General features: G+C 36.2%; 2 protein-coding genes across 2 annotated transcripts; both read right to left on the bottom strand.

The window, feature by feature from the left end:
• Positions 1-4,188: 4,188 nt before the first annotated feature.
• Positions 4,189-6,105, bottom strand: cldn10e (claudin 10e). Its single transcript, XM_053499454.1, has 5 exons — positions 5,645-6,105; positions 5,358-5,519; positions 5,167-5,245; positions 4,890-4,997; positions 4,189-4,678 (listed from the first exon to the last, which is right to left on the bottom strand). The coding sequence occupies exons 1-5, from the start codon at positions 5,874-5,876 to the stop codon at positions 4,495-4,497; spliced, it is 765 nt and encodes a 254-aa protein (XP_053355429.1). The 5' UTR covers positions 5,877-6,105; the 3' UTR covers positions 4,189-4,494.
• Positions 6,106-11,305: 5,200 nt separating this feature from the next.
• cldn10a (claudin 10a) lies at positions 11,306-15,815 on the bottom strand. Its single transcript, XM_053499150.1, has 5 exons — positions 15,596-15,815; positions 14,391-14,552; positions 11,792-11,873; positions 11,599-11,703; positions 11,306-11,441 (listed from the first exon to the last, which is right to left on the bottom strand). Exons 1-5 carry the CDS (start codon positions 15,813-15,815, stop codon positions 11,306-11,308), a joined length of 705 nt encoding a protein of 234 aa, XP_053355125.1.
• Between the last annotated feature and the right edge of the window lie 8,900 nt (positions 15,816-24,715).

Genomic DNA, 24,715 nt, shown 5'->3' with positions numbered 1-24,715 from the left:
TTCATAGCACTGTACTTGTTAAGCTGTGACTTTTAAGTTTAGTTTAAGCTAAGCGGGCCGATTAAAAGTCTCAATCAATCACTATGCAAGTCACAATAGAGTCATACCAACCCCATTAGATGTCCTGTGCAAAGTGCAAAAGCCAAGGTAGTGATAGGAGTCTCTTGAACAAAGAATTGGTTGAAGGTTATTTCCTATTTAACAGAAATGTACGTATTAACATTTTTTAATAGTGGCAAGGGCAAGAAAGGCCCTAATGGAACTTGATATTTTAATGCACTTTTGATGTACTGATATTTTAGTGTAGGAAAAGGAGAATTCTATACAATTGATTGGATTTTGTAATCCAAAGAAACAAAATCTAGTCCACCTACAATTCAAGTTTAATGCGATACATTTCATGACCAATAAGGGCTAAGGACTGATCTCCCTCTCTTAGAGATATCTATATCCACAAATGTGAAAGCAGTGACATGATTCATAGGGTTTTCACATACCTTGCCAATTTGGGCCAAGAATATCAGAATTCTATGAGTCACTCTGTTGGCTTCTGAACATAAGCTTTGGTGACATAGTGATGGAGCTTATAGTTCCACTGTTGGCTGTCTGTTCTCCTAAGTTTCTTACTTATGCAGTTTGACTAGGTAAGGACCGACACACGAAAAGATGGAAACCCAATTACAGCGCCAAAACTCGCAGTGAATCATGATGAACCGTACTTAAGGCCACCGCGCAAAACCGGATAGGTGAGATAGGGGTATTAGTAGTTAACAGAAAGCCAGCTGCTTTGTGATGATGTAAATCGTTAAAAGCGCTATACAAATAAATAAATTCAATAGATTATGGGCCAAACTTCGCTGAGTGATGATGGTAGAATAATTATAAGGTCTTGACTAAAACAACATGCATGAGGAATCACAAAAAAGTTTTCATTTTCTGCAATGGAAAAGTACTCTAACTACTGTAGTTACTTTTATCAGAAAGTAACGCTGTAATGTAACTGATTACTTTTTGAAGACAATAATTTTGTAATGTTATTAGTTACTTTATACAGTAAAGTAACATCCCCCAACACTGCTGAGATCTTTAGATCTGCTCTTCTTCGTAACTGGAATGAGTCATGAAATTTTCCAGATTTCAGGTACTTTCCCTTGTTCCAAACTCAAGTTGAAAATGTACCGGGATGGCTCACTCAGTTCTTTGGCACAGACTCACAGCATTTAGAAATCAGACTTATTCTACCTAGACCAGCAACCTTGTTGTGGTCGAGTCTCCTCAGTTCTCTTCTGACCTATTGTACTGTGAAACTGGGGGCAAGGCGGCCTTTTGCTGTAGTATGGGTGAGGATTGAGAAAGTAGTTGTCAGACTCTCATTGTTGAAGGGTAGAGGCAGTCAACACTGTTGAAGAACTGGTTAAACTCATTGGTCCTAACCACATCCCCAACTATTAAACTGCTGTGCTGTGCAGTTACAGCTGTGATAGTTTTCATACCCTCCAGGTTTCCCTTGTTCTTCCCTTGGACTTAACCTCCACTTTCCTTTTGTATGTCACCTGGGCCCGACTGTCCTTGAGTTCCTTCTGAATGTGCTTTAGCTTAGCCTTGTTACCATTCTTAAAGTTTTTCAGGTTAAGGAAAAGCTTGACTTTGCTGGTAATCCTATAATTATTGTTAGGGAAACAGTTCTAACAGGCACAATGATGTCCATGCAGAAGTTGAGGTAGTCTTTCATGCAGTGCAGGATCCCATTAATGTCACCATTATGAGTTGATGAGTTTTGCACTTTAATCAGTACATTAAGTACATCAAGTGCAGCACATTTTAATCAGTACATTCAAAACAGTCGTTCCGAACCTCTGCAGCCTTAGGAGGTGGGACTTGTGGTGGCATGTAAACACAAACAATGATGGAGTGGGAGAATTCTCTGGGTATATAGTATGGACAGAGACTTACTGCTAGCATGTCCCTTTATAGTGATATGTCGAGGTTGCGCCATCTGATATTAATAAACAGAGTGATTCCAGAATGATCCCTCCACTCTTGTACTTGCTGCTTGTCTTAGTGTGTCTGACTGCCCTCACACTAGTGAAACCAAGGATGTCCACGCTAGTATCTGGTGTGTTGCTGGTTAGCCATGTTTCCATAAAACACATCATGCCATAACCTCTGATTGCTAACAAGTGCCACTAGCTTATTAGTCTTATTAGCTAGTGAATTCACTTTAACCATAAAGGGGATGACTGATGGAATAAGGGCTTGTATGTCCACCACTTCCAGCTTTGCCTTTAGATTGGCGCCAACTCTGTAGCCCTGTTCCCTGTACCTTAATTCCTCAGGAATAGGGAATGTTGTAACAGAGTAGCTGTTTTATGTAAGAGCAAGAAGTTCTTCTCTTGAATAAATGAAAAGATCACAGCTGGACTGCACAGACGTGAATTCAATATCCACAGGACAGACTATGAAAAACTTAAAAAAAAAGTAAAAACAAGCATTTGAAACCAAAAGAAATGTATAAAGAAAAGACACAGAGATAGAGCTACTGTACGGGCTGCCAATTGTGTTGGTGGCCTAAAGATCCACAATATCTATGATATGTCTCAAAGAGAAGGGGAAATTGGAAGGAATTTACTTACGAGTAACTTGGTTCTTTTGTGTTAATCTTCGTTTTTATTACTATTTATTTTCAATTTCTATTTAGTTCTAATACTTTTGGGGAGCCCTATTTTCCAATATGCACTACAACTTCCCATGTAACATGAGTGTCAATAAGAGGATTACTCAAATGTTGTTTAAAAAAAATAAAACTTGCATGTATGAAGAAAGTGTACTTCTTTTTATAGTTTACAATACTATTTGCACTTTTTTCTGTCCCCAAAACCTTAGTTAATGGAAGTTAATGTGCATTGTAAAGATAGAGGTTTCCCCAATACTTTTCTATGGAATAGGACTGAATAGGATATAGGATATGTTCTGTTTTCCTAGTTTTAACTAGACAGCTGCATCTCTCTCCATTTTTCATGCACCCAAATAAAACATGATTCAAAACATCTAGCCAGATCCTCTTAGAGCTTGTTTGGGACCTGCAACAAACCCCTTTCCCCCCTGGCTCTAGCTTGCTCATTTTTGGTCAGATCTGGAAACAAAATATATCACATCAAACAGTGATAGCAAAACATTCAGGCAGGTCTCCTGGCTGCTGTAATGAAAAAAACACATGAGACTATTGGTTTAACTATTAACCAATCAGAGTTATAAATATTTGTTTGAAACTTTACACACTCAATTTTAAACTCAATTTCATTTTCTTAAGAAGGCATTGCCTGTAAGAATGTTTCCTAAAATCTACCAGAAACACAAATGTTTAAAATGTTTGTTTTTTGGAATATCCAAACCAAATTTTACAATAAATAGAATTTAACCCCCCTCTTTCAAACAATCAAATAAACAATGGCACAGCACTAATGCTCCTCAACTTGACTCAGAAACAGCGTCCCATTCATGTAAATAAAAGTGATAATATTACATTCTCTGTGTTTGAGTTAGCTGTGCAAACAGCGCGATTGCTATGGCAACCAGGCTAAACCACGCCAGTGTGTGTGGATAAAGACTCAGGAGACAGTGAGGTTTTCAACAGACCTTTTTACTCACTTTTTTTTTCCAGAGCAATTTTCAGTGTATATTTGAGATTTCTGCGGATGATTTGTACACTCAACAACAATAAAACAAACAAAAATGCTTTGCTCAGAGTGTTAGGAGCTCTGGAATCTCACTCTCCCATTGACACTGCCTGTTTTGAACGATTTGACAAATGCCTAAGCCTGCCTTCATGCTTTAGGATCGGTTCTTATTTTACAACCAGTCAAGCACTAACTAATTAAATTGGAAGTGAATTTTGTAAGGGCAGGTTTTTTTGGAAAAAAAAGTGTATCCATTAATGCTAACTGGGCCCAATGCTGTCAACTGAAACAATGCTGATCTGTTGCAATGACTGTTACAACCAGTAACAACATCTTAGTATGTGTGTGAAGGTAGTGCATGGAGGTCTGTAATTCAGTAGTTGTCTGCCAAGTCACATGGACTTGTTCTACGTATTGGTCATTCATTTGTTCAAATACTGTTGCTTGATAGTATGAATTGAAACCTTTTTTTTTGGGGGGGGGGGGGACAATATTTATCATACCTCCTCCTTCTCTATTCTGGCTTGAAGGAACAGAAATGTTTTACTCTTTGTGTGTGTGTGTGCATGTGGGTGTGTGTGGAGGTGGGTTTGTTGTGTGTGTGTGTGTGTGTGAGACAGAGAGAGAGAGAGAGAGACAGAAGTAGGTGTACATTTTCCAGTTGTTCCTGAAAAGCAGGATTTAGAGGTTCTAAACTGTTATAAATTTAAGATCAAGCTGACATGAAAGAACTCAAGAATATTCCAAACATATAAAGTCCCATAGACATAGATAGAATCCTATAATCTTTTGATATGTTTTGGTTCTTAAAATAACATCAGACTTTGGAAAGATGGTAAGACTTATGTGAGATATTGGACATAGTGGGAGATGACTTTAAGGAGAGCTCAGAAACTGTGGACATTTTGGATCTGGAAGTAAGCTCAGAGGAGATGGAGATATTTGTAGGAATGGAATGCAGGACTACGGCTTCATCAGCAGGAGTTATTTCAGTGATTGTCCTGTAGAGATTTTTATTAGACATTGTTAGAATCTGAATGCAAAGTAAACCCATGTATTTCAAGTATTCCCACTTTTATCTGCACAATATTTAAGTTGTCATATTATTATTAACATAAGCTGTAAAAATGCTAAATAAAGCAAAGAATGATACACTTGAAATGTCAGTAAGATTCTCCTGCTCTTGTCATATGGTATCTAAATAAAACTGACCTGTCTGAACACCAGATTTTATAAATTGAAACCATGTAGAAGATTCCTCCAGTGAACTGAAATATACTTCCAGCCCATCCAACAAACAATGGCGTGCCCAGATCAAACCTGAAACAAGACAAAACTATGCTGTTATCCAACTCAGTTAATTAACAATACTGTATATCACAATTTACCAGGCAAAAATAAGTTTAAATTCTGCAGCAATACTTTACTGATATTATTTGATCATTTAAGGATCATAGAACTGCCCAGAGGCCTAAAGTACTGTGCTTACTTTAATTCGAAGCTGGGGTTGAAAAAATCTATTGTAACGTTGCGAGCATAGACTGCATACCCCGCTGCAGCTAACAAACCTTGAAAGTGGGAGATGAAAAACAACAATAAAGTGGTTATTGTCACTTGTGAGACCATTTTTATGCTGTAATGGTCAAAAGCATAATAATTAAAATATATATATCTTAGTACCACTGGTAGTATGACAGAGGCTTCCAACGAATATGATTCTGTTCTTCTTCTTCTCTTTGCCCCCTATGTAAGTGCATTCCATCCCTATCAGGCTCAGAATGAAGCCTAGCATGCCAGTGGATACTCCACCTATAAGTAGTGCTCTCACAATCTGTACATAACCTGAAAATATATAACTTTTAAGTCTGAATAGTTTCATTCATACAGCACAAGCATACAGTATCATAATGGCACATACATATCACCACAGCAGCAGTACTTTTGAACAGACTTTTGCCTGTACTTACTGTCGACGGACCAGAGCACTGGAAAGTCATAGCAGTTGGAGACAGCATTAGAGGACGTGGAGCAGCTCCGCCACAGGCTAGACCAGTACCAAGTAATGTAGACAACGGAACTGCCACCCTGGCCACCAACCGTACCCACCTTCCAGCCCTCCAGGGCCAAAGAACAAGCAATAAAAATCCAGCCCAAAGCGGTCAGAAAAAATCCAAAGATTTGTACTACACGGATCTCCATATTAAGTTCTACTGTTTTAGCTCCTTCTTTTTTGCCTGTACTGTTTGAGCAATTTTTTTCTCTCCTTCAAATCTTTTAAGGTTGAATTTACCGAACATGCCAGTGCCCAGTTTTAGTCTTTAGTTTTAAAAAATTTTTAAGAAGTTCTAAATTAGTCTGCCCTGTACACAGTCCCAATTAATATCAACAGTAGAGAACTGTCTCGGGAGACAATGTGTCTTTATTGTTGTCAAAGAGTCTCATAGCTGGACTCATAAGTGAGGCACAGAGAACTGATAAAATGCTTACATGGACATGTAGGTCAAATTTCTGCTTTACTAGCACATTGTACCTTTCTTGAGAAAAGTCTGTGTGTCAAGAAAGGAAAATTCTATCTGTGTCACATAGGGATATATGATAAAGTCCATATGATGATCAGAATTTTAGTTTATTTAAGCAACTTCCCCCAAACACGACTGAGTTCCCATATTCTGGAGGTGGTAAAATGTAATCTTTATAAAAGTAATGATCTCTACCTGACATATCTGAAAACCCAAATGCACAGTTTGATGTATGATGCTTCCCTGTTAACTCACACTAATAAACCCTTTTTTTTAATCATCATCGCCCTAATGATGTTGCTGGCACATATCTGTGCCGCTTGAGATTTAATTATTTATCCATCGGCATAGAATAGCTGCGTTCTATGTTTATTCTGTTCTTGTGTAGAGTAAATGAGCACCTTGTCAACAGGGAACCCATCCTGATTTGGGTGATAGCGGATCGCAGGAATTGTTCTGTGCCTGACCAGTGTGTGTCTGAAGCATGGGTTCCCTGTTGAGTCTGGTTCCTCTCAAGGTTTCTTCCTATTGCCGTCTCAGAGAGTTTTTCTCCACCACGGACAATCTGACACACTTTATCACATTTCATACATATTTCCATAATTTTTCTTTGATTGTGTGAAGCTGCTTTGTGACAATGACCATTGTTAAAAGTGCTATACAAATAAAATTTAATTGAACTCCACTCCATGTGAAGCTTACCCAAGTTCTTAAATCAGGGGTTTTGACAATCTACTTGGGGCTGCAGTCATCTCTGTTGCTTGTGCTCCTTTTCCTACCACACATTCCCCTTCCAGTCATCTTTCTATAAATATGCGTCATTACAGCACTTCAGTCAGGTCTTTCAGCGATGACCTTCTGTGGCTTATTCTGCTTGTGGAGGGTGTCTGTGATCATTTTGGTTATATGTGATGAACTAGATTAAGAGATGCACGAAATTTATTTACTCAAACTCGAAATGAAATATTCTCGTATATAGAGATTAATGGATTTTAGTTTTGTATGAAATGTAAGCTGTAGTCATAAAATTTTAAGCAGAAAAATGCTTTAAATTCTTCTTGTTATGTGTAATGAATCTAGAATATAAAACTTTTACTTTTTGAGTTAAATTACAAAAAAAAAACTTTTCCAGAATTTTAATGTTTTTTGAGATGCATTTCAAATTGCATATTTATGGGAAACCTCAATTTCTCCAATTGCAGTTGTCTTAAAATGGCTTTATTATTTGCCTTATAATTTATTACTGTCATCAGCCAAACAACACACACATACACACATTTTTAAAGCCAAAATATAAACTACTGTCTGAACAGAGAGTGGCATTTACAGCATATACAGTACACAAAACCTTTTACAACACATTCTATACAAGATGTACAAGATGGTCCTTGGAATGAATTCTTGATGGACGATGCCATGAATGTCAAAAAAAGACAATAAGCATGCACTTCACTCTAAAAACTAACTCAGAGGACCTTTTACCACCACTTGATTTAATACATGGATGCAAGTTAAACATTCTAATTAATTGATTTAGATGAACTTTCTAAGTTGCAAACTTTATTTTTATAAGTTGTGATCAAATAATAATGCTGGTTAACTAATTTCAGTCACAGCCACAGTTTTTAAAAGTCTTTTGTTCATTCACATAGATGGCTGTGTGCTTCCACTGTAGGCAAAATGTAGCAAATAAGTAAAAGCAGAGTGTTTCTTTTATTTTAGTTTGCTTGTATTTTAGTTACTTTTGTAATACAATTCAAAGTTAATATTTGTCTGGGTTTTGTGGTATTTTTCATAACATTAAAGGGTATGTAAAATGTTGGCATTGTGATTCTGACAGTATCACTGAGGTGTATGTGTCCACCTGAAATTAATATTTTGCATCAATAGTTATTCAATAGACATTATCAATCTAATTAGATTAGTGTGTTGTTAAGTTTGTCAATATTGTTTTTAAAAATGGGCTGTGAGTGCAAACTGTAAATTTATCTCTCTCATTGGAAATGACTGGTGTCATTCAGAGCTTAGTCTCTTGGAATGTTCTATGACATGCTACTTGGCTTTTGACTGTTATATTTATAGAGATTTGCCTAACTTTTTTGTGATAGCATAATTTATTATGCTTAGTTATTCTTAATGAGGACCAGTTGAATTTTGAGTTTTTTATTTGCATTTTGTGCAAGATTTATATATAATTTGTTCACATACTAAACTGCAGTTGAAAATAAAAGCTAACTGCACAAAAATAATGGTTGAAATAATGTCTTTTTTTTTAATCTACTACATTAACAAAAACCAAAAGACCCTACATAAAAAGAAACCTGAAAAAAAAATCTATTTGGAGTCACTTAATTTTTTAAATGGTTGCTATTTGAAATTTTGTATAAATTATTATAGTAATTAAACAACATATAAAATTGCTTTAAAACAATATGGTAAAGCCATCTGGAGCAACATAATTTATACGAGTTATCAACTTAAAAACTTGCCTTTTGTCTAACAGTTAATAAGTAAGGGGTAATTAAAATAATCTTTAACTGAAAAGGAAAAGCTAATTCCCCCAACGCAAAGAAGCTTGTTGGTTCAAAATAATTTCAAATGAAGTTGTCATAACTCAAAAAGACTAATGCAAAACGTTGCGTTAATTTGTTTTGTTAAGTCTAAACATTTCTTTTTAGAGTGTTGATCGAGCTGCAGACCTGCCTCGCCTTATTCGGACATGGAAATGATGGCCTCTTCACCCAAGTTTTGTCACCAGACGGATCATCCACGGCACACTAAGTTCTTCAATGCAATGTTGCTCCTGAATGTGCCCTTCTCTATTCTCTGATTAGCTGGAATTGTGGCATAATTATGATGGTGCCACAACTGCTAATAGAGAAATGTGTGATAGCATAGATAGCTATTTCTTTAAATGAAAAAATATGTCTTTAAATAAACAATAAAATAATATATAAATTATAATTTAATCATAAAAAGTTATATTTACAGATGGTGAATTTAAAGGCTTTTTCTTCATTAATCAGAAAAACAAAACTATAGAAATTGTGTGACTTGAAATAAACATTATCTCATTTGAAGATGCATAACTTTCTAACTTTTTGTGAAATCATAAAAATATTTAAAATGCAAAAACAAAATTTAATATTCAGATTTTTTTATTTATTATTAATTAAAAGTAATTATTAAGTACATGTACTATACAATAGTAAACAGAATCATATCTATATGCCATCTATAAGAATGTTACTGGGTCAAGCAGCCTTTTTGTTGTCTCACAAGATGCTCTAAAAATCACCAAAACATCATGGCGGACAAAGCATGGCTGTAAACATACAATTTTGTAAAACATAAAAAAGTGTGTGTTTATCTTTTTTTTTTCCCCATGAAAATTGGCACAAGCTAACTGCCGTTACTCCAAAAAGTGCTTCCAGTGTGTGTGTGTGTGTGTGTGTGTGTGTCCAGGGTGTACCCTGCCTTGTGCCCAAAGTCTCCTGGGATAGGCTCCAGGACCCCATGACCCTGTACAGGATAAACGGTAGAGAAGGAAAAACTATGAATGAACTTGTAATCTTACCTGAAGTGTGTCTGTTCAAGATGCTTGATAAGGATCCAGAAGAATCCTCAGCTCAGAGTCCAAGTCAAACCCTTCGGTACACTAACCAATCAGTGCTTCCATAATGACCTGCCATTCATTTCTGTAAACTGGGATTGGGGAGTTTTTTTTTTTTTTTTTAAGGGCTTTCCACGTGTGTGAAGCTCACAGTATGGTGTAAGTGACAGCGTAAATGCTTATGTTAAGTTCTGCATTTAAAATGTAATTAGTAAAAGTACAGGTTTGTCATAATAAAAAACTTAGTGGGTAGAAGTAAAAATTGTTGCATACACAGGATATGAAGTAAAAAAACTGAACACTGGAAAAAAAATACATAAGTACAGAAACAAAATATTTGTATTTCATTACTTGCCACTCCTGGCGATCATTAGAATCCACAACATTTATATTATCCACAACACATTTATAATGTAATAGCATAATTTCAATCATGCAGAGATTTCAAGACATTTAGGTCTATATAAAGTATTAGCTTTTATAATAAGAATTACATTAAAGCATTTCAAGATTTCCTTTATGTACAATTTCATAAAAATACATTTGGAAAATTATTCACAATAACGTATCAACCACACATGTATCTTACTGTATATACTGTAACTGGCTAAAAGGATTGAACAATTCCAAACAGCAGTCTATACAGTAAACTTATCTTGCAGGTAAATTTCAGAAGTAGAGGTTTTATTAAAACATAACATACGTATAATTGCATTGCTAAACACTACAACAATAATTGAACACTACAGTCAGTACTGGAACATCCGTCTAATAAATATATGATTAGAAAGAAAGGCCATGCTGCCAGCCAACCAGAGCTCTGGAATGCAACAGAAATCTTTGAGAAGCAGGGGTCAAAGTATAGGGTTTCCTTTCATCATTAGGTGGAGACAGATCCTACGTTCTGAAGAATACCAACTAGACTGATCTAATTTCCACATCTAGACAACATGTTCCAGAGCCAGATTATGCAACAGAAAGCAATATCATAAAATGCTGTTTTAAATTCACCTGGTTATGGTTAAGTCTAAACTCATTAAAGGGCTCATCCATTAAAGACAGAAGGCTAATTTCATCTAATTTCATCTGAGTCTTTGCTGTCTTTTATTATTCTTTTTCCCCTTAATTTTCCTGACACCTTATTTATCTTTAAATTTATAAAGAAAGCTTTAGTAAGTCAAGACCTGAAAACCCATGCAAAATCTTTAATATCTGTAAACATCTTAAAATACACAGGTATGAAAATATACATAGTTAGATATAACTTTGTAGATTAGCTCTTTAAAAGACAAATGTTTAAGTACAAATTGCCTTCAGAACATATTTACTTTACTACCTACTTGCTTTAGAAAGGGTTTATGTGATATCTGTGGTGGTTCCTGTAGTGATTATTTTTGTGCATAAAGCATGTGTATCCTACAACCTATAATATAGGCATTTGCTCTTACTGGCTGTATCAGTGTTAGTTTTGGATAGAAAGGTCCTGTGAAGGTATATCACACATAGGCATTTCTCCCAAACTGCCTTACAGAGCAACCTTGATCTGTTACATCTTTTTCAGAAATTACAGGACTGTTGGCATTTTTGCTTTGAGCTGTCATGAAAGAGGTGACTCCAGTGTAGGTGTACTCTCTTTAAATGTGGAGAGAGAATAATCAATTAATGAATCATCTATAACACAGTTTTATTATTATTATTATTATTATTATTAGAAAAAAAAAAAAAAATACTTTATGTTGTCATGTTTTAAATAACAACATTTTAATATTTTAGATAAATAGTTATATACCTCAGGGTAAATCCCTCTGTCATTGAGAAGCAGAAGATAGTCCCCCCGAGAAAGCAAAGGACAGAGCCGGCCCATCCAATAAACAGTGCAGCTCCCAGCTCAAACCTTGGACAGATAACAGGAAATGGGCTCATATTCTGATTATGTTTTAATGAATACTTTAAAGTTAACATGTTTTACTGCAATTACTTACTTCTGTGCTACAAATAATGGATCAAAAAAATCTGACGTTATTCTGTGGGCATACAGTGAACATGTTGTCAATGAACAAAGACCTGCAAAGAGAAAGAAAATGAGAGATAGGTCTTAGATAGATTTTCATTCCCATATAGCATGTTACAATGCACCCTTAGATGCAATATGTATGCATAATTAATGGTATGCAAAATAAATCTGTTAAAGATTTAACAGATTTACCGGGCCGGGGGTAGCTCAGTGGTTAAGGCATTGGACTACGGTTCGGAAGATCCCAGGTTCAAACCCCACAACCACCAAGTTGCCACTGTTGGGCCCTTGAGCAAGGCCCTTAACCCTTAACTGCTCAGATGTGTAATGAGATAAAAATGTAAGTCGCTCTGGATAAGAGCGTCTGCCAAATGCCCAAATGTAAATGTAAATTTAGTAAATTACAATGCTGAGTACGTTGTCGATTTTTATTTTACATGAAGGGCCAAACAAAAATTAAAATTAAAATAAATAGAAATGGAAAGGTTTTAATTTATCACACATTAAAACATATACATTTCACATTACTTTTAGTAGCTGTACAACAATGTCAATGAATTCTTGAATCAGGAGGTACAGTATGCATATATTTTTTACAACTGAATGGCTCTACTAGTCCTTCTATATATACACTACCGTTCAAAAGTTTGAAAAATTTCTTTGTTTTTGTTTAGTGATTTATTTTCTACATTCTACAACAATACTGGGGATTACAAAACTATAAAATAACACATATGGAATTAGGTAATTACGCAACAACAAGAAAAACAACAGTTAGTTGTTATTTTAAGACACAGAGGTCAGCCTTTCTGGAATAGTTCTTGCAAGAACAGTATTGTCAAGTGCATTTGCAAAATCCGTCAAGCACCATAATAAAACTGGCTCTCATGAAGACCATCCCAGGAGGGCGAGACCAAAACCTACCTCTGCCGCAGACGAGAAGTTCATTTAGAGTTATCAGCCTGAAAAATGACCAATTAACAGCACCTCAGATGAGAGGCTTTATGAAGTCTTTACAGAGCACAAGTAGCAGAAACATCTCAATATCAACTGTTCAAAGGAGATTAATGCATTTTTTGGACGCCTTCAGCATTCCTTTACAATGTAGAAAGAAATAAAAATCAGGAACCATCATGGAGTTAGAAAGTGACCCCAAACTTTTGAACGGTAGTGTATATATACTGTACTATGACACATGACACATGTTCCTTATTCTGTTACTGTATCTAAGGAGAGACTTCAAGAGGGATGAAGAAGTCATGTGATTTTTAATGACTATACCATGAGTATGCAGATCGGCCATAAGATTGGAAACATTAACATTAAACCACCTAGATTTTGGGTTCCCCCTGTGGGGAGGTTGGAGGCTGGGGCAGCGGCGTTGGGCTTTTTGCCTGCTGGGCCTAAGATTCTTTAGTGATTTATGCATCATTGGCTTTTCTGTGGGATCGGAACAGGCAGGCTGGTCTTGGGTAATCATGATCCTCTTACTAGTTTGATGATGCATAGTTGGTGATTGTTCAGTACACCTGGAGGTTGTGTTAAAGTTGTGACTGATCTGTGTAAGAACATGAACTACCTTGCTTTATGGGTGTACCAAAGTGTTAAATGTACATTATGTATGAACAGGTAAAAATGCATTAATCAGAGTTTTTCCTTGCCATCGGCTCCAAATTGATCAAGAAACTGATAAAGTTATTTATTTATAAATGTACTTTTACATTTAGATTTTGAACTTTTATTGTTGTGAAACCTTTTAATGTCTATTCTTGAAAGTGCTATTTAAATACAACTGATGCTAATTTTATTAACATCAAATCTTTGTGGTATAAGAGATCTGTGGGCCATGCAGTTATCTAGTTTTTATATGACCCACATTAGGACACATAATAGTACACAACCACTACATGAATTATTTTCAAATAACAGCATGAACCTCTGTGTGGTATTTCATTCTAACAGAGAAACGCCTAGGAAAAAACACTGCTTAAAGGTCAATGGATAACTGTCCAAAAGATTGCTAAAAGGTTTCATTATTATAAATTTGCACAGTTACATAAAGTTACACAGATTAAGTGATGCATGAAGCATGAACCATGTAATAACCTAAAATCTCTCAGCTTAGATTTCCTACACAGCAGGTTGGGATACCCAGAAATTGGTTTTATATAATACAATATGTTTATGGTATTGTTATTGGTACAAATCTAGACTTTTTAACCATCGCAAAATTCTCATACCATTAAATTTAGAACTTTTTTATCTTGAAAAAAAAAACCCTATCTTTTGTAGGTCACAGTTTTTTTGTTTTTGTTTCTTTGTTTTGCCCTTGATCTGTTGTATTCAAATTTATTATGGAAATTACACCAAAACTCATTTTGCACATTAATCTTTCGTTGCACTAGATACAAATTCTTTCTAGCAACAATATACAGTAAATGTATGCTAACCTTAGTCCTGAGCTGTCCAGGAATAGCTTCCAACTGAATAGCTTCCTGAGCCTGGGTCTATTGTTTGTTGTGGTATGATAACAGTAGTATAAAGATGGTAGGGATCTAGACAGTTACCACTGATGATGAAATGTAGTCCAGAGAGGCAAGTAATCCGGGCTTTAGTAGTCTCAGAGCCACCTATCTTAGTGCATTTCATTCCAACTAGGGCTAGAATGGCTCCAAAGAAACCCAGGAACACTGCAGAGATCATCAGCCCACGACACACCTGGATATAAGCTGCACAACCAACACAACAGATGCTTGAATTCCCTAAGGTATACAATGTACATCTTAAAACCAAAAAAATGGCTAGTCAATGATATAAAGCAGGTCAGAGATGACAATTGCCCTCACATCAACTTTTTTAATCGTGTAATGGTAAAAAGTACCTAATAATGTGACACTAGGTGAGCCATTTAGAAACTGCTGCACAATATGGCCAAGAGTATGTGCACACCTGACCATCACACCCCTGTATGGACCTTTCTGAAAGTGTTGCCACACTGTAGCATTACCATTCTCTATCAATGTAATTAAGGATCCTAGCTCAACCTGTTCTTGCATAATGGGTAAATCTTTAAAGCCATGTTTCAGAACTAGTGGAAAGCACTCAGAAGAGTAGTAATAATTGTAATAAACAAATATTATATATAGAATGAGATGTTCAAAAAACACAAGTGAAATTGATGGTCAGGTGTCCATGGTTTTTTCACCATATACTCTTAACGCATATTAGGAAGTTTTCTCATGCTGTGATTAAGGCTTTATGGTATATATTACTGTGTGTGCCCATGTGGCATATTTATTAAATGCAATTATTAGCACAGTTAACTTATATAATTTTCAAACATTTTACTTACTTGTATGTCAGCACCACAGACCGGAAAGCCCATCATGTTCCAATCAAGTATTAGGTTTACTTTAAGTGCATTTGGCACAATTTAGCTTTGGCACAGTGATGACCCTTTCTAAATGATACATTAAGATTTTTGGCCAAGGATATTTTGCTGGAGAGTACATGACTCAAGCCAAAACTACATTAGGGCTATTTGATACTTTGCTTCTCTTTTTCATTAACAAATGTTGTGATCTACTCTTCCTGTTAGGAAAGCCTGGGAAAATGAAATCCAGCCTCTTAAGGAGTTAACATCTTTTTACAGTACAAGGTTGTACAAGCACATTTCAAGTAATTTTATTTTTCATACATTACTATAAACTCACTACAAAATCATTTTCTCTAGCAGTGAAAAGAAAGGTCATTAAAGGAGCAAATAACAAACCATCTAAAGCCAGCATGGAAGGAAAATCCTTGCAGTTGGAAATTCCAGTTGAATCTGTCACACATGTTTTCCAGAGATTGGACCAAAATGTTGCTGTAGTGATGACTGTTCCATCTACGGAGGATACTTTCCAGTAGTCAGTGGGCAGTGTGGAGGAGATGAGAACCCAGCCTGATATACTAAGCAGCAAAGCAACAATTTCTGTTACCATTTTTCCCATATTTTCCCAGACTGAAAAGTTCAGATATGAGCAAAGCCAGATCACTTGAAGTCAGCAGTGATTCGATAGTGCCAGTCAAAAGTTATTACAAGAAGTAGCAGTCAGGAATGGTTATGGTCACTATGTCAGGGTAGCAGTGTTTCCAGGGGGATGTGATGTGGACTGGCGTTGTTTTGCCTTAGGTCCCCTTTTAGTTGCATTATATACAACAGGGAGGGCTTTGTTCTCAAACCTTTTCAACAACTGACCAATAGCCTTTTTTTATCCACATTAACTATCAATTTCACCAAAACACAGTCTTACACACACACATATGCACACGCACACACGCAGACACGCCCACACGCACACACACATCACTCCACAAGAATGATTTGAGGAGGAAGGGTAAGCAATAAAAGGTCATCAGATGAGTACAATAGAGATGGATGTCATTGGAGGGGCCTGAAGAGTCTTTGCTTGCAGTGGATAGTATTAATAAAACAAACCTTATGTTTGAATATTTCTAACACACCTTACAAAAAGTATTGTATTTTTAAGAAGCAAAATGTCTTTTGAAAACATGTATAGATGAGACTTTTATCTATTGGTAATAATGTTCAAAATGATTTGATTTGTTAATCAAAATGGTGTCGCAAGAATCTAAATGCTTCTTTATTTGGACATTTACATGTATTTTCAATGAATTTCTTCTCCTCTAATACATTAAGCAATATAGGGGAATTACACACATTCAAATAATCAACTAATGTGCAGACAGGTTTGCTGATGATATAACACTTAATCTCTAAATATGTTATACAATGCTATACTTTATTCGTACAAGTTAGTTATGTCATTTTTGTGTGGTATGGTGGTGGTGGGTAGCAGCCTAACAGCTCCAGTGTCCTTAGTCCTCCATCCTTAGTACTTAGTCAACATCCACTGTTCAGAGGAGACTGTGTGAATCAGGCCTTCATGATGAAATTTCAGCAATAAACATAGCAAATGGATATTAGATTATTATCTAACTGCCATGCCTTTGTTAGATGTGGAGAGGGTAAACTGACTAGATGGCTGCGGAATGTATTGTTCCTGTGAAGCATGGAAGGGGATTTGTGCTGGTGTGGGCATGCTTTACTGGTGACCCGATTGATGACCTGCATCACACATGCCGTAATGATAGGGCTCTTCCCACTCGACCTGCAACCCTGTGTTTGGTTGACCTAGTGGTAATCCAATCATTGGTCCACCAATCATTCAGAGAACTCCAGAGAAAGGGGAAGGGAGAAGAAAAAAAGAAAGTAATGTGCATGCACAGAGCAATCTATAATACATAGAATGGACTTATGCCATATCACCTGAGTATTTTAAGATCTGTCATGTTTACTACAATCAAAACCTTTAACCTTTTAATGCACAGATTTAGAACAGCCTTCCAATTTCAGTGTTTGGGATTCAAATATAGTCTCAGTGTTTATGTGTAGCCTGGAAATTAATTTATTTAGTCAGGCATGGACAGATCCAGGGTTTATAGGCATAAAGACTATCGTGAGCTTGTACTGTATGTTAGGATGCTGACTCCCCCCAAACCCTTATGTTATGTAATTCATTTAGTTTCAAATACTATGAACAAAACTAGATCAGTCATAGTTTGCAGTCAGTGATTGGATAGTGCCCATAAAAAGTTTTGATAGAAATCACTCATCAGCACTGGGTTCCCTTTTGGTTGCATTATATTCAACAGGGAGGGCTTTGTTCTCAAACTTTTTCAACAACTGACTAAGAGCTTTTTTATCCATATGAACCATCCATTTCAGCACAACACAGTGACACACACACACATCACATATCACTCCACAAGAAAGATTTGAGGAGGAAGGTAATCCATGAAAGGTCAACAGATGAGTACATTAGAGGTGGATGCTATTGGAGGGGCCTGAAATGTTTGTGCTTGCAATGATAACCTTAAAAAATCTTCATGTATCAAAATATTTCTGGCTCACATTACATTAGATGGAAATTTGGGGAAAAATAAGGATTTCTTCTCATTTTAATGTCCTTTTGTGGTCTTGTTGAATTAAACTATTAAAATAATGTATGCAACATAATCAGATGAAGCAGGTAATCTTAGGGGTTTAGGGCAGCATAGGTTGTCAAAGATAGTGGTACATACTGGAGCTAACGATGTATGCTTTTATTAGTCAGAGATTAGCAAGAATTACGTTACAGAGGTGTTTTAATTAGCGAAGGTGATGGCCGATGCAGTAATACGCTCTGGTTCCATCCCAATGCAACATGGCAACATAGCTTATAGCAGTTTATGGTCGCTGAACCATTGGATGTCCAGGTGGTGCTCCGAAAACAATGTGGGCTTTATAGTATATTATCCACACTGCTTTGGCTCCCAGTAAAATTTGCATTGATATTAAAATACTACTATTGACCTATAAAGCACTAACTGATCTTACGCCACAGTACTTGAGTGAACTGCTAGTGTCTTACGATCCACCACTCCTACTTCAATTAAAGGATTCAGGTTGCTTGTCAGTACTGCATGTTATGAAATAATATGGGGGGGCAGAGCTCTTACACAAAGTTGCAAAGTTATGGAATAGCCATCCAATTTATGTTTGGGACTCAGACACAGTCTCAGTGTTTAAGTCTAGGTTGAAACCCTATTTACAGTATTTAGCCAAGAATTTTTGTGAATAGATTTCCCTTAGGTAAAGGAGCAGACCTGGGGATTCATAGATGCAGAGTATTATGGTAAACTGGTATGTTTAGATGCTGTCTTCCCCACCTTTATTGATCACTCAGGGTTGATGACAGTGGAGTGACTGGTTGCTTTTCCTCCCAGTGAGCCCTCATTTCTGTGTGTCCTTCTGCCTCTTCCTTTACCTTATGCTGTCATAGTAAGTACTGCCGAAGTCGCCAGTTGACTTCTGCACTAAATATACATTAACCTTATAGATTATGTTACTGTGACCACACCTAACTGATATCTCTCTTCTCTTCTCTTCTCTTCTCTTCTGTCTCTCTGTCTGGCTACACATGCTGCTCCTGAGCTGCCAGTGATCCAGACCCCCTCTACCCTCTGGACCTGTCTGATTCATCCTGGTACTCACTTATGGTTGGAGATCTTGTCGCATGGAGGTGGTGACAATGTTGTGATTAAGGACGGTTCCACTTTACCATGAAGACGGTTCTGGCCTTGGCTTTTACAGCAGCTGTTCTCTGAGAACTTGTGACGACAGTCGCTCAATATTTCATGATTGGAATTTCCTACAGCTTTGTACCTGAGCCTCCAATAACAAAACTGGACTCCATATTAACTTGAACACATTTCTTGTTATATTGAACTTCAGGCTGCCTAACACACAGCATGACTTGACAGTATTTTTGACTGCAAAACTATTCCTGCTATCCGTTGTCACCCAGATGAGGATGGGTTCGCTGAGTCTGTTTCCTCTCAAGGTTTCTTCCTTTTGCCATCCCAGGAAGTTTTCCTTGCCACTGTCGGCCTCGGCTTGCTCATGAGGGACTATCTGATAATTTTGATTCATACATATTTTTTTACATTTCATACTCATTTCACAATTTTTTCATTCAGTAAAGCTGTTTTGTGACAATGACCATTATTAAAAGCGCTATACAGAAATAAAATTTAATTGAATAGATATCTTTCTGCTATTCTTTTAATTTTAATGATATTTTAACATTTTTAAATCGCTGTTAATAGATTTTGCTTACAAAATAAAGAACACACTACTAGTGTTTGCAGGATGTCATGTATAGAAGCTATAGGTGATGAGTGTTGCAATATTGATTTATTCCAATTATATTTTAATTATACATTATAAATGACAGTCATTTTTTCTCTTCCTTTTTGGTGCCAAACATATAATAACATAGTCTATGGAGGATTTCCTATTTGCATCACTACCTGTTTCCAGTCCATGGTAGCTTAGTAACTTTCACTGCTACAGTTGGATTTTTTAGAACAGAAGATATGGCTGTTGTTTAAGAGGCCCCCAGCTGCTACATCAACATAGTCATTAATTAATACAGGGCAGAACTCAGGTTCTTCTTCCCCATGGGAATCTCTTTTTGTTTAAATCAAGCAGACTGGCCTGTCCTGATTGATATTGTGAGTACTGATGTACTGTAGTCACTAGAGGACCTTAACAGGTTAGAGGATGATGGGCAAGGTTGGCACCACCACTACTATTGGGGCAGTAGGGCTCAGTGTGTTAAGGCTCTGAGGATTGGAAGATCGGCGGTTTGAGCCTTAGCACCGCCAGAATGCCGCTCTGGTGCCCTTAAACAAGGCCCATAACCCTGTCTGCTCCAGGGGTGACCCTGTCTGCTCCATGGCTGACCCTGCGCTCTGACCCCTGTCTACTAACAAGAAGCTGGGATATGCAAAGAATTAAACATTTCACTGCATATCGTATACTGTGTATGTGACAAATAAAATTTAATATATATATACTTTTGTTCCACTTTAGTCAGAGAATTCAAGAAGTTAATATGAAAAGAAAAAAGACTGCAGTCAACATGTAGGCAGTTCTTATAAGACATTCAGTGATTCACTGAAGAGGAAGTAGACTACGTTTTTCAATGTGGTGTTTGATGTGGCCATTGTGTCATTGGAAGAGAAGTTCAAGACTAGCGTTTTTAACAATTGTCATTGTTGCAAAGCAGCTTAACACAATCAAAAGAAAATTATGGTGCGCTGCACAGTGAATATTCTGTGAATGCCAAAAACTTAGATAAACTGAAGCAATTTGATAAGGAAGAATGGACCAAAAACAATACAATAATAAAGTCATACAGAAAATTATTGCTTCATGTTATTGCTGGTAAAGGAGGATTTACAAGCTATTGAATCATTTGGGTGCTTGGTTTTGTCCTGATGTTTTGTTTATTGTTTTTTTTTTTGTCTTTTTGGCTTCAATTTTGTTAAATAAATAATTGCAAGGTAAAAATAGTTGTATGTTGTTTGTCAGAGGTTGTATTTGACTGATGCTAAGACCCACTATGATCAGATGATTTTTATTTAAAAGGGGGCAGTAACTTTTATTTAAAAAGTGATTCTAGATTCTTTACATTTTAAATAAAATGTTTAAATTTTCATGACTTAGAGCTCATAAAAATCAAAAATTGACTTCATGCTTCTTTGGGGCATTTTGGATATGCCGATTTACTTTTCCAACAGGATCTAGCACCTGCACACAGTGCCAAAACTACCACCAACTGTTTGCTGACCATGATATTACTGTGTTTAGTTGGCCAGCTGTCCTGCCTGGCCTAGAGAATTAATAAGGTATTGTCAAGAAGAAGATGTAAAACAAGGATGAGCTAAGAGCTGATAACAAAACAACCTGGTCTTCAAGAACACCTCATCAGTGCCACAGGCTGATCGACTCCATGCCATGCACTAATCAAGTATTAAGTGCATACAGTAAATGAACATAATTTTTTAGAACATCTGTATAGTACATCTTTTTGATTAACCACAGGAAACAATTTACTATTTAATATACTGGGTTTTAAATTCTGAAACAATTATAAAAAGAAATATTTCACCTGAAAAAAGAATCTAGAATATGAGGTTAACTGTTTAAATTGAATTAAGAAAAATACTTTTTCACAATGTACAATATTTTTTAGATGCACTGTATATATTAAATGAAACAGAAAAAACAACACAGTATGTAATGTCCTTTTATAGTCAGCTTTTCAACAGCCACAAAAAGACGTCTTTTTCTCCATTTTTTCACCTTGTCAACATAAAAAGTCATAAAAATGACACATTTGTGCTGAGGGGTTGTAAAATATTGTCATCGCGATACTATTCTGAGTGTTACTTTGTATCGGATAGTAAAGAAAACTATTCAAACCAGGTCTTGAGTTGTTAAGCGCGGAGATTATGGCTTTAGCGCCCCTGCTGGTGATGCAGGAAAATCACTGACGAAATTCAAGGAGGCAAGAGCGCCTGAAGACCCGGTGTATTCCCGGAAGGACTCACTCATAAAGATGCGTTATTGATGCCTTGGATTGTTTATTCTAAAACAAAATCAACTGGATTAACATTTCTGAGTTAGTAATGATTAACTTACTGCTGCCAGAAAGCAAGTATGCACAGATTTTAGGAGAATAACATTATATATTATCTATATTCTGTTTTGATTTGTTACTTTTGTGCCATGCACACATAATATGCAGGCAACACCTCAGGCAGGTTAGGACGCTTTGGCTCGGTTCGGTTCGGATCCTGGCAGAATGAACTGTTGTTGTTGTAGTGTAGAAGCCGGTCTCTGCGTTTATGTTTAAAGTAAAATGGTTGACACTTTTGTAAGACAACCCTACTCGAAGTATAAACTCAGTTGTTAGATGTGAAACCGCTGGCAGGACAGATTTGAGGATGCTAACAAAATCACACGGGCTAGCAGGCCAGGTGTAAACACTTACATGTTAGCCAGGCAGCTAACTGCGCCGAAAGGACTGGACAAATGTTTAAACTAATCGAGATTGTGTATTAGAAACAACGTTGGGTTATAAACATTGACATATAAAGTGCCTGACATATTATTAGCAAGATAGCACCGGGGTTTGTATACTGTGTATGTTGTTTGTTTACATCTAAGTTTTGTTGGTATTTAATAAAAGTTAGCAAACTGGATGAACCTGATAACGTGGTTATGATATTGGGTTGTTAGTTTTACAAAACACCAGATTACCATCTTACTGTAAAAGATAATAGTAACTCGCAAATATCTTCATGCTGAAAGTTATGGTACTGACAGTGTAACTACTGTAACCCAACTCGTTTAATGGTGTTTAGAATTAATTCTTAGCCTAAACAGTTCATGAGGAAATAGACTGCATCTCTAGGAGCCTCCACAAGAAGTACAAAATGACAAAACTATAAAAAATATTGCATTACACGCTGCTTGACTTTAAATACGCAATACAATCAAGAACCTTTGATTAGTTAATGACTGTAGTAGTTTACTAATATGTTTTAGCTGACAAACATTATTTTAACTCTAACTGATGAAGTGAATAGCTGATAATTTCCTAAACTAACATGTCAGAAGATCAAGTATTCCTGAGGGGTCAAACAATTGACCTGCATCAAGCAAACTAAATGTTTGTCTGTGTAACTTCGTCACAGCAGACAATCCTACTGAAATTAATTTACAAACGGTCCAACACATTTTTAACTGGAAATTCTGGATAAAGACATAAGGTTTTATTACATTTACTTTTAAGGCATTTGGCAGACGCTCTTATCCAGAGCGACTCACTTTTTTTTTTTATCTTATTACACCTCTGAGCTGTTGAGGGTTCAGGGCCTTGCTCAAGGGCCCAACAGTGGCAACTTGGTGGTTGTGGGGTTTGAACCTGGGATCTTCTGAACTGTAGTCCAGTGAGAGTTCATTTCCATTAGATAAATAAAGTTTTTATTATTTAATTTTTTAAATTAAGTTACTTATTTGTAATTGTAATACAACATTTATTAATAAATATTCACATAAAACTCTCCCCTAATAAAATTAAGCCATGATATTTACATTATTCTTCATTTATCTTGCAGGAGATTTCCACATTTTCAGTTGGCCCATGGTATTCTTATGTTTGGAAATGAATACTTTTAAACTAAAGCAGATTAAGATTGTACTTTCTTAAATCAAATTAACAATTTAACATTAAAGCAAGGGATACACAAAACAAATTATGAATAAAAAAAAGAAAAGATATGACAGTAGATGTCCTGCTTCTATCTGCATGCTAATTGACATCTCAATGCAATGCAACTCAATGCAAGCTGCAAGCTCAAGGTGCTACTTTCCTCCTTTGTGGTTACATGGTACTGCTGTTTAGAAAGTGATGCCACTTGGTCATCGACCAAGAACAAAACCAAGCCCCGGATGGCCAGAGTCAAGCCCCGGATGGCCAGAGTCAAGGCTCGGATGGCCTGAGTCAAGCCCCATACCCCAGTGCCAGGTGTGTGTCTACGAATGTAAACGTGTTAAAACACCTAGAAAATGAAGTATTACACATACAAATTGTCAAAATTAAGTTTTGTATTAAACACTCCCATAGTAATCTGACTGCAAAGTTGAAAAACCTGAAGTTGGTAAAAGCCTTACTTATGTTTATAATAACCCACTTCGCATCTGAAAAGAAAGGACATTTTATCATGCAGATGCTGGAAAGTTCCCATACATGAATATTTAAAAAAAACTATTTAGAAAGTTAAAAGTCCTTGAGACTTCAATACATTTGGTCAGATGTCCAGCAAGATTGCTGATGAGTCTTAAAACTTTTAGTTCATATCTATGTGGAAATCTGATTTGGAAAATTCTTTAATTAATCTATTAATTAATCTCTGTTGGTAAAGATCATATATTATATTATGATAGGCCACCGGTGAACATGATCTATTGTTTATTATTTATCTACACTGCCTGGCCAAAAACTAAAATACTTAATAGAATCCTTAAGAAAATAAGAGACTCTGATTGGATAATTTCCAATATTGATATAATATTTTATCTAAGAATATTGATAAAAATGACTGGATTTGGTTTAAGAACTGTTAAAAATCTGGAGGGGTGGTGACCTGTCAACTTGAAAAAACATGGAAAAAGTCATAATTGAACATGTGGAGACAATTTTAATGCTTGGTGAAGCATTGTTAAAAATCTATATTTACCCGTGAAAGTGAAAGCATTTCCACATGCATGATGCTATGAGAACTGACAGGATTGGGACAACAGCTCAGAACACTTATTGTTAGTGAACCTGATCAGAAATAAAAGTTTAAATTGCTAGTTACCAGTTTGGACTTTGGAGCAAAGGAAATGGATGATCAGATCTGATGCGTACAGACTGACCCAATTTCAGAA

This window comes from Clarias gariepinus, chromosome 6, assembly GCF_024256425.1.
Source record: "Clarias gariepinus isolate MV-2021 ecotype Netherlands chromosome 6, CGAR_prim_01v2, whole genome shotgun sequence".
Classification (NCBI taxonomy): domain Eukaryota; kingdom Metazoa; phylum Chordata; class Actinopteri; order Siluriformes; family Clariidae; genus Clarias; species Clarias gariepinus.
The sequence above is the reverse complement of the archived record's forward strand: the minus strand, read 5'-3'. Positions and strand labels throughout refer to the sequence as shown.

Coding starts and splice junctions, on each gene's coding strand:
- cldn10a (XM_053499150.1), bottom strand. CDS start 15,815: ATGGGAAAAATGGTAACAGAAATTGTTGCTTTGCTGCTTAGTATATCA. Junction 11,704..11,791: donor CCATTATTTGTAGCACAGAA/GTAAGTAATTGC, acceptor TATCTGTCCAAG/GTTTGAGCTGGGAGCTGCAC. Junction 11,442..11,598: donor ACAGAGGGATTTACCCTGAG/GTATATAACTAT, acceptor CCACATTTAAAG/AGAGTACACCTACACTGGAG.
- cldn10e (XM_053499454.1), bottom strand. CDS start 5,876: ATGGAGATCCGTGTAGTACAAATCTTTGGATTTTTTCTGACCGCTTTG. Junction 5,520..5,644: donor AGTGCTCTGGTCCGTCGACA/GTAAGTACAGGC, acceptor ATATATTTTCAG/GTTATGTACAGATTGTGAGA. Junction 4,679..4,889: donor AAAATCTGGTGTTCAGACAG/GTCAGTTTTATT, acceptor AAATCTCTACAG/GACAATCACTGAAATAACTC.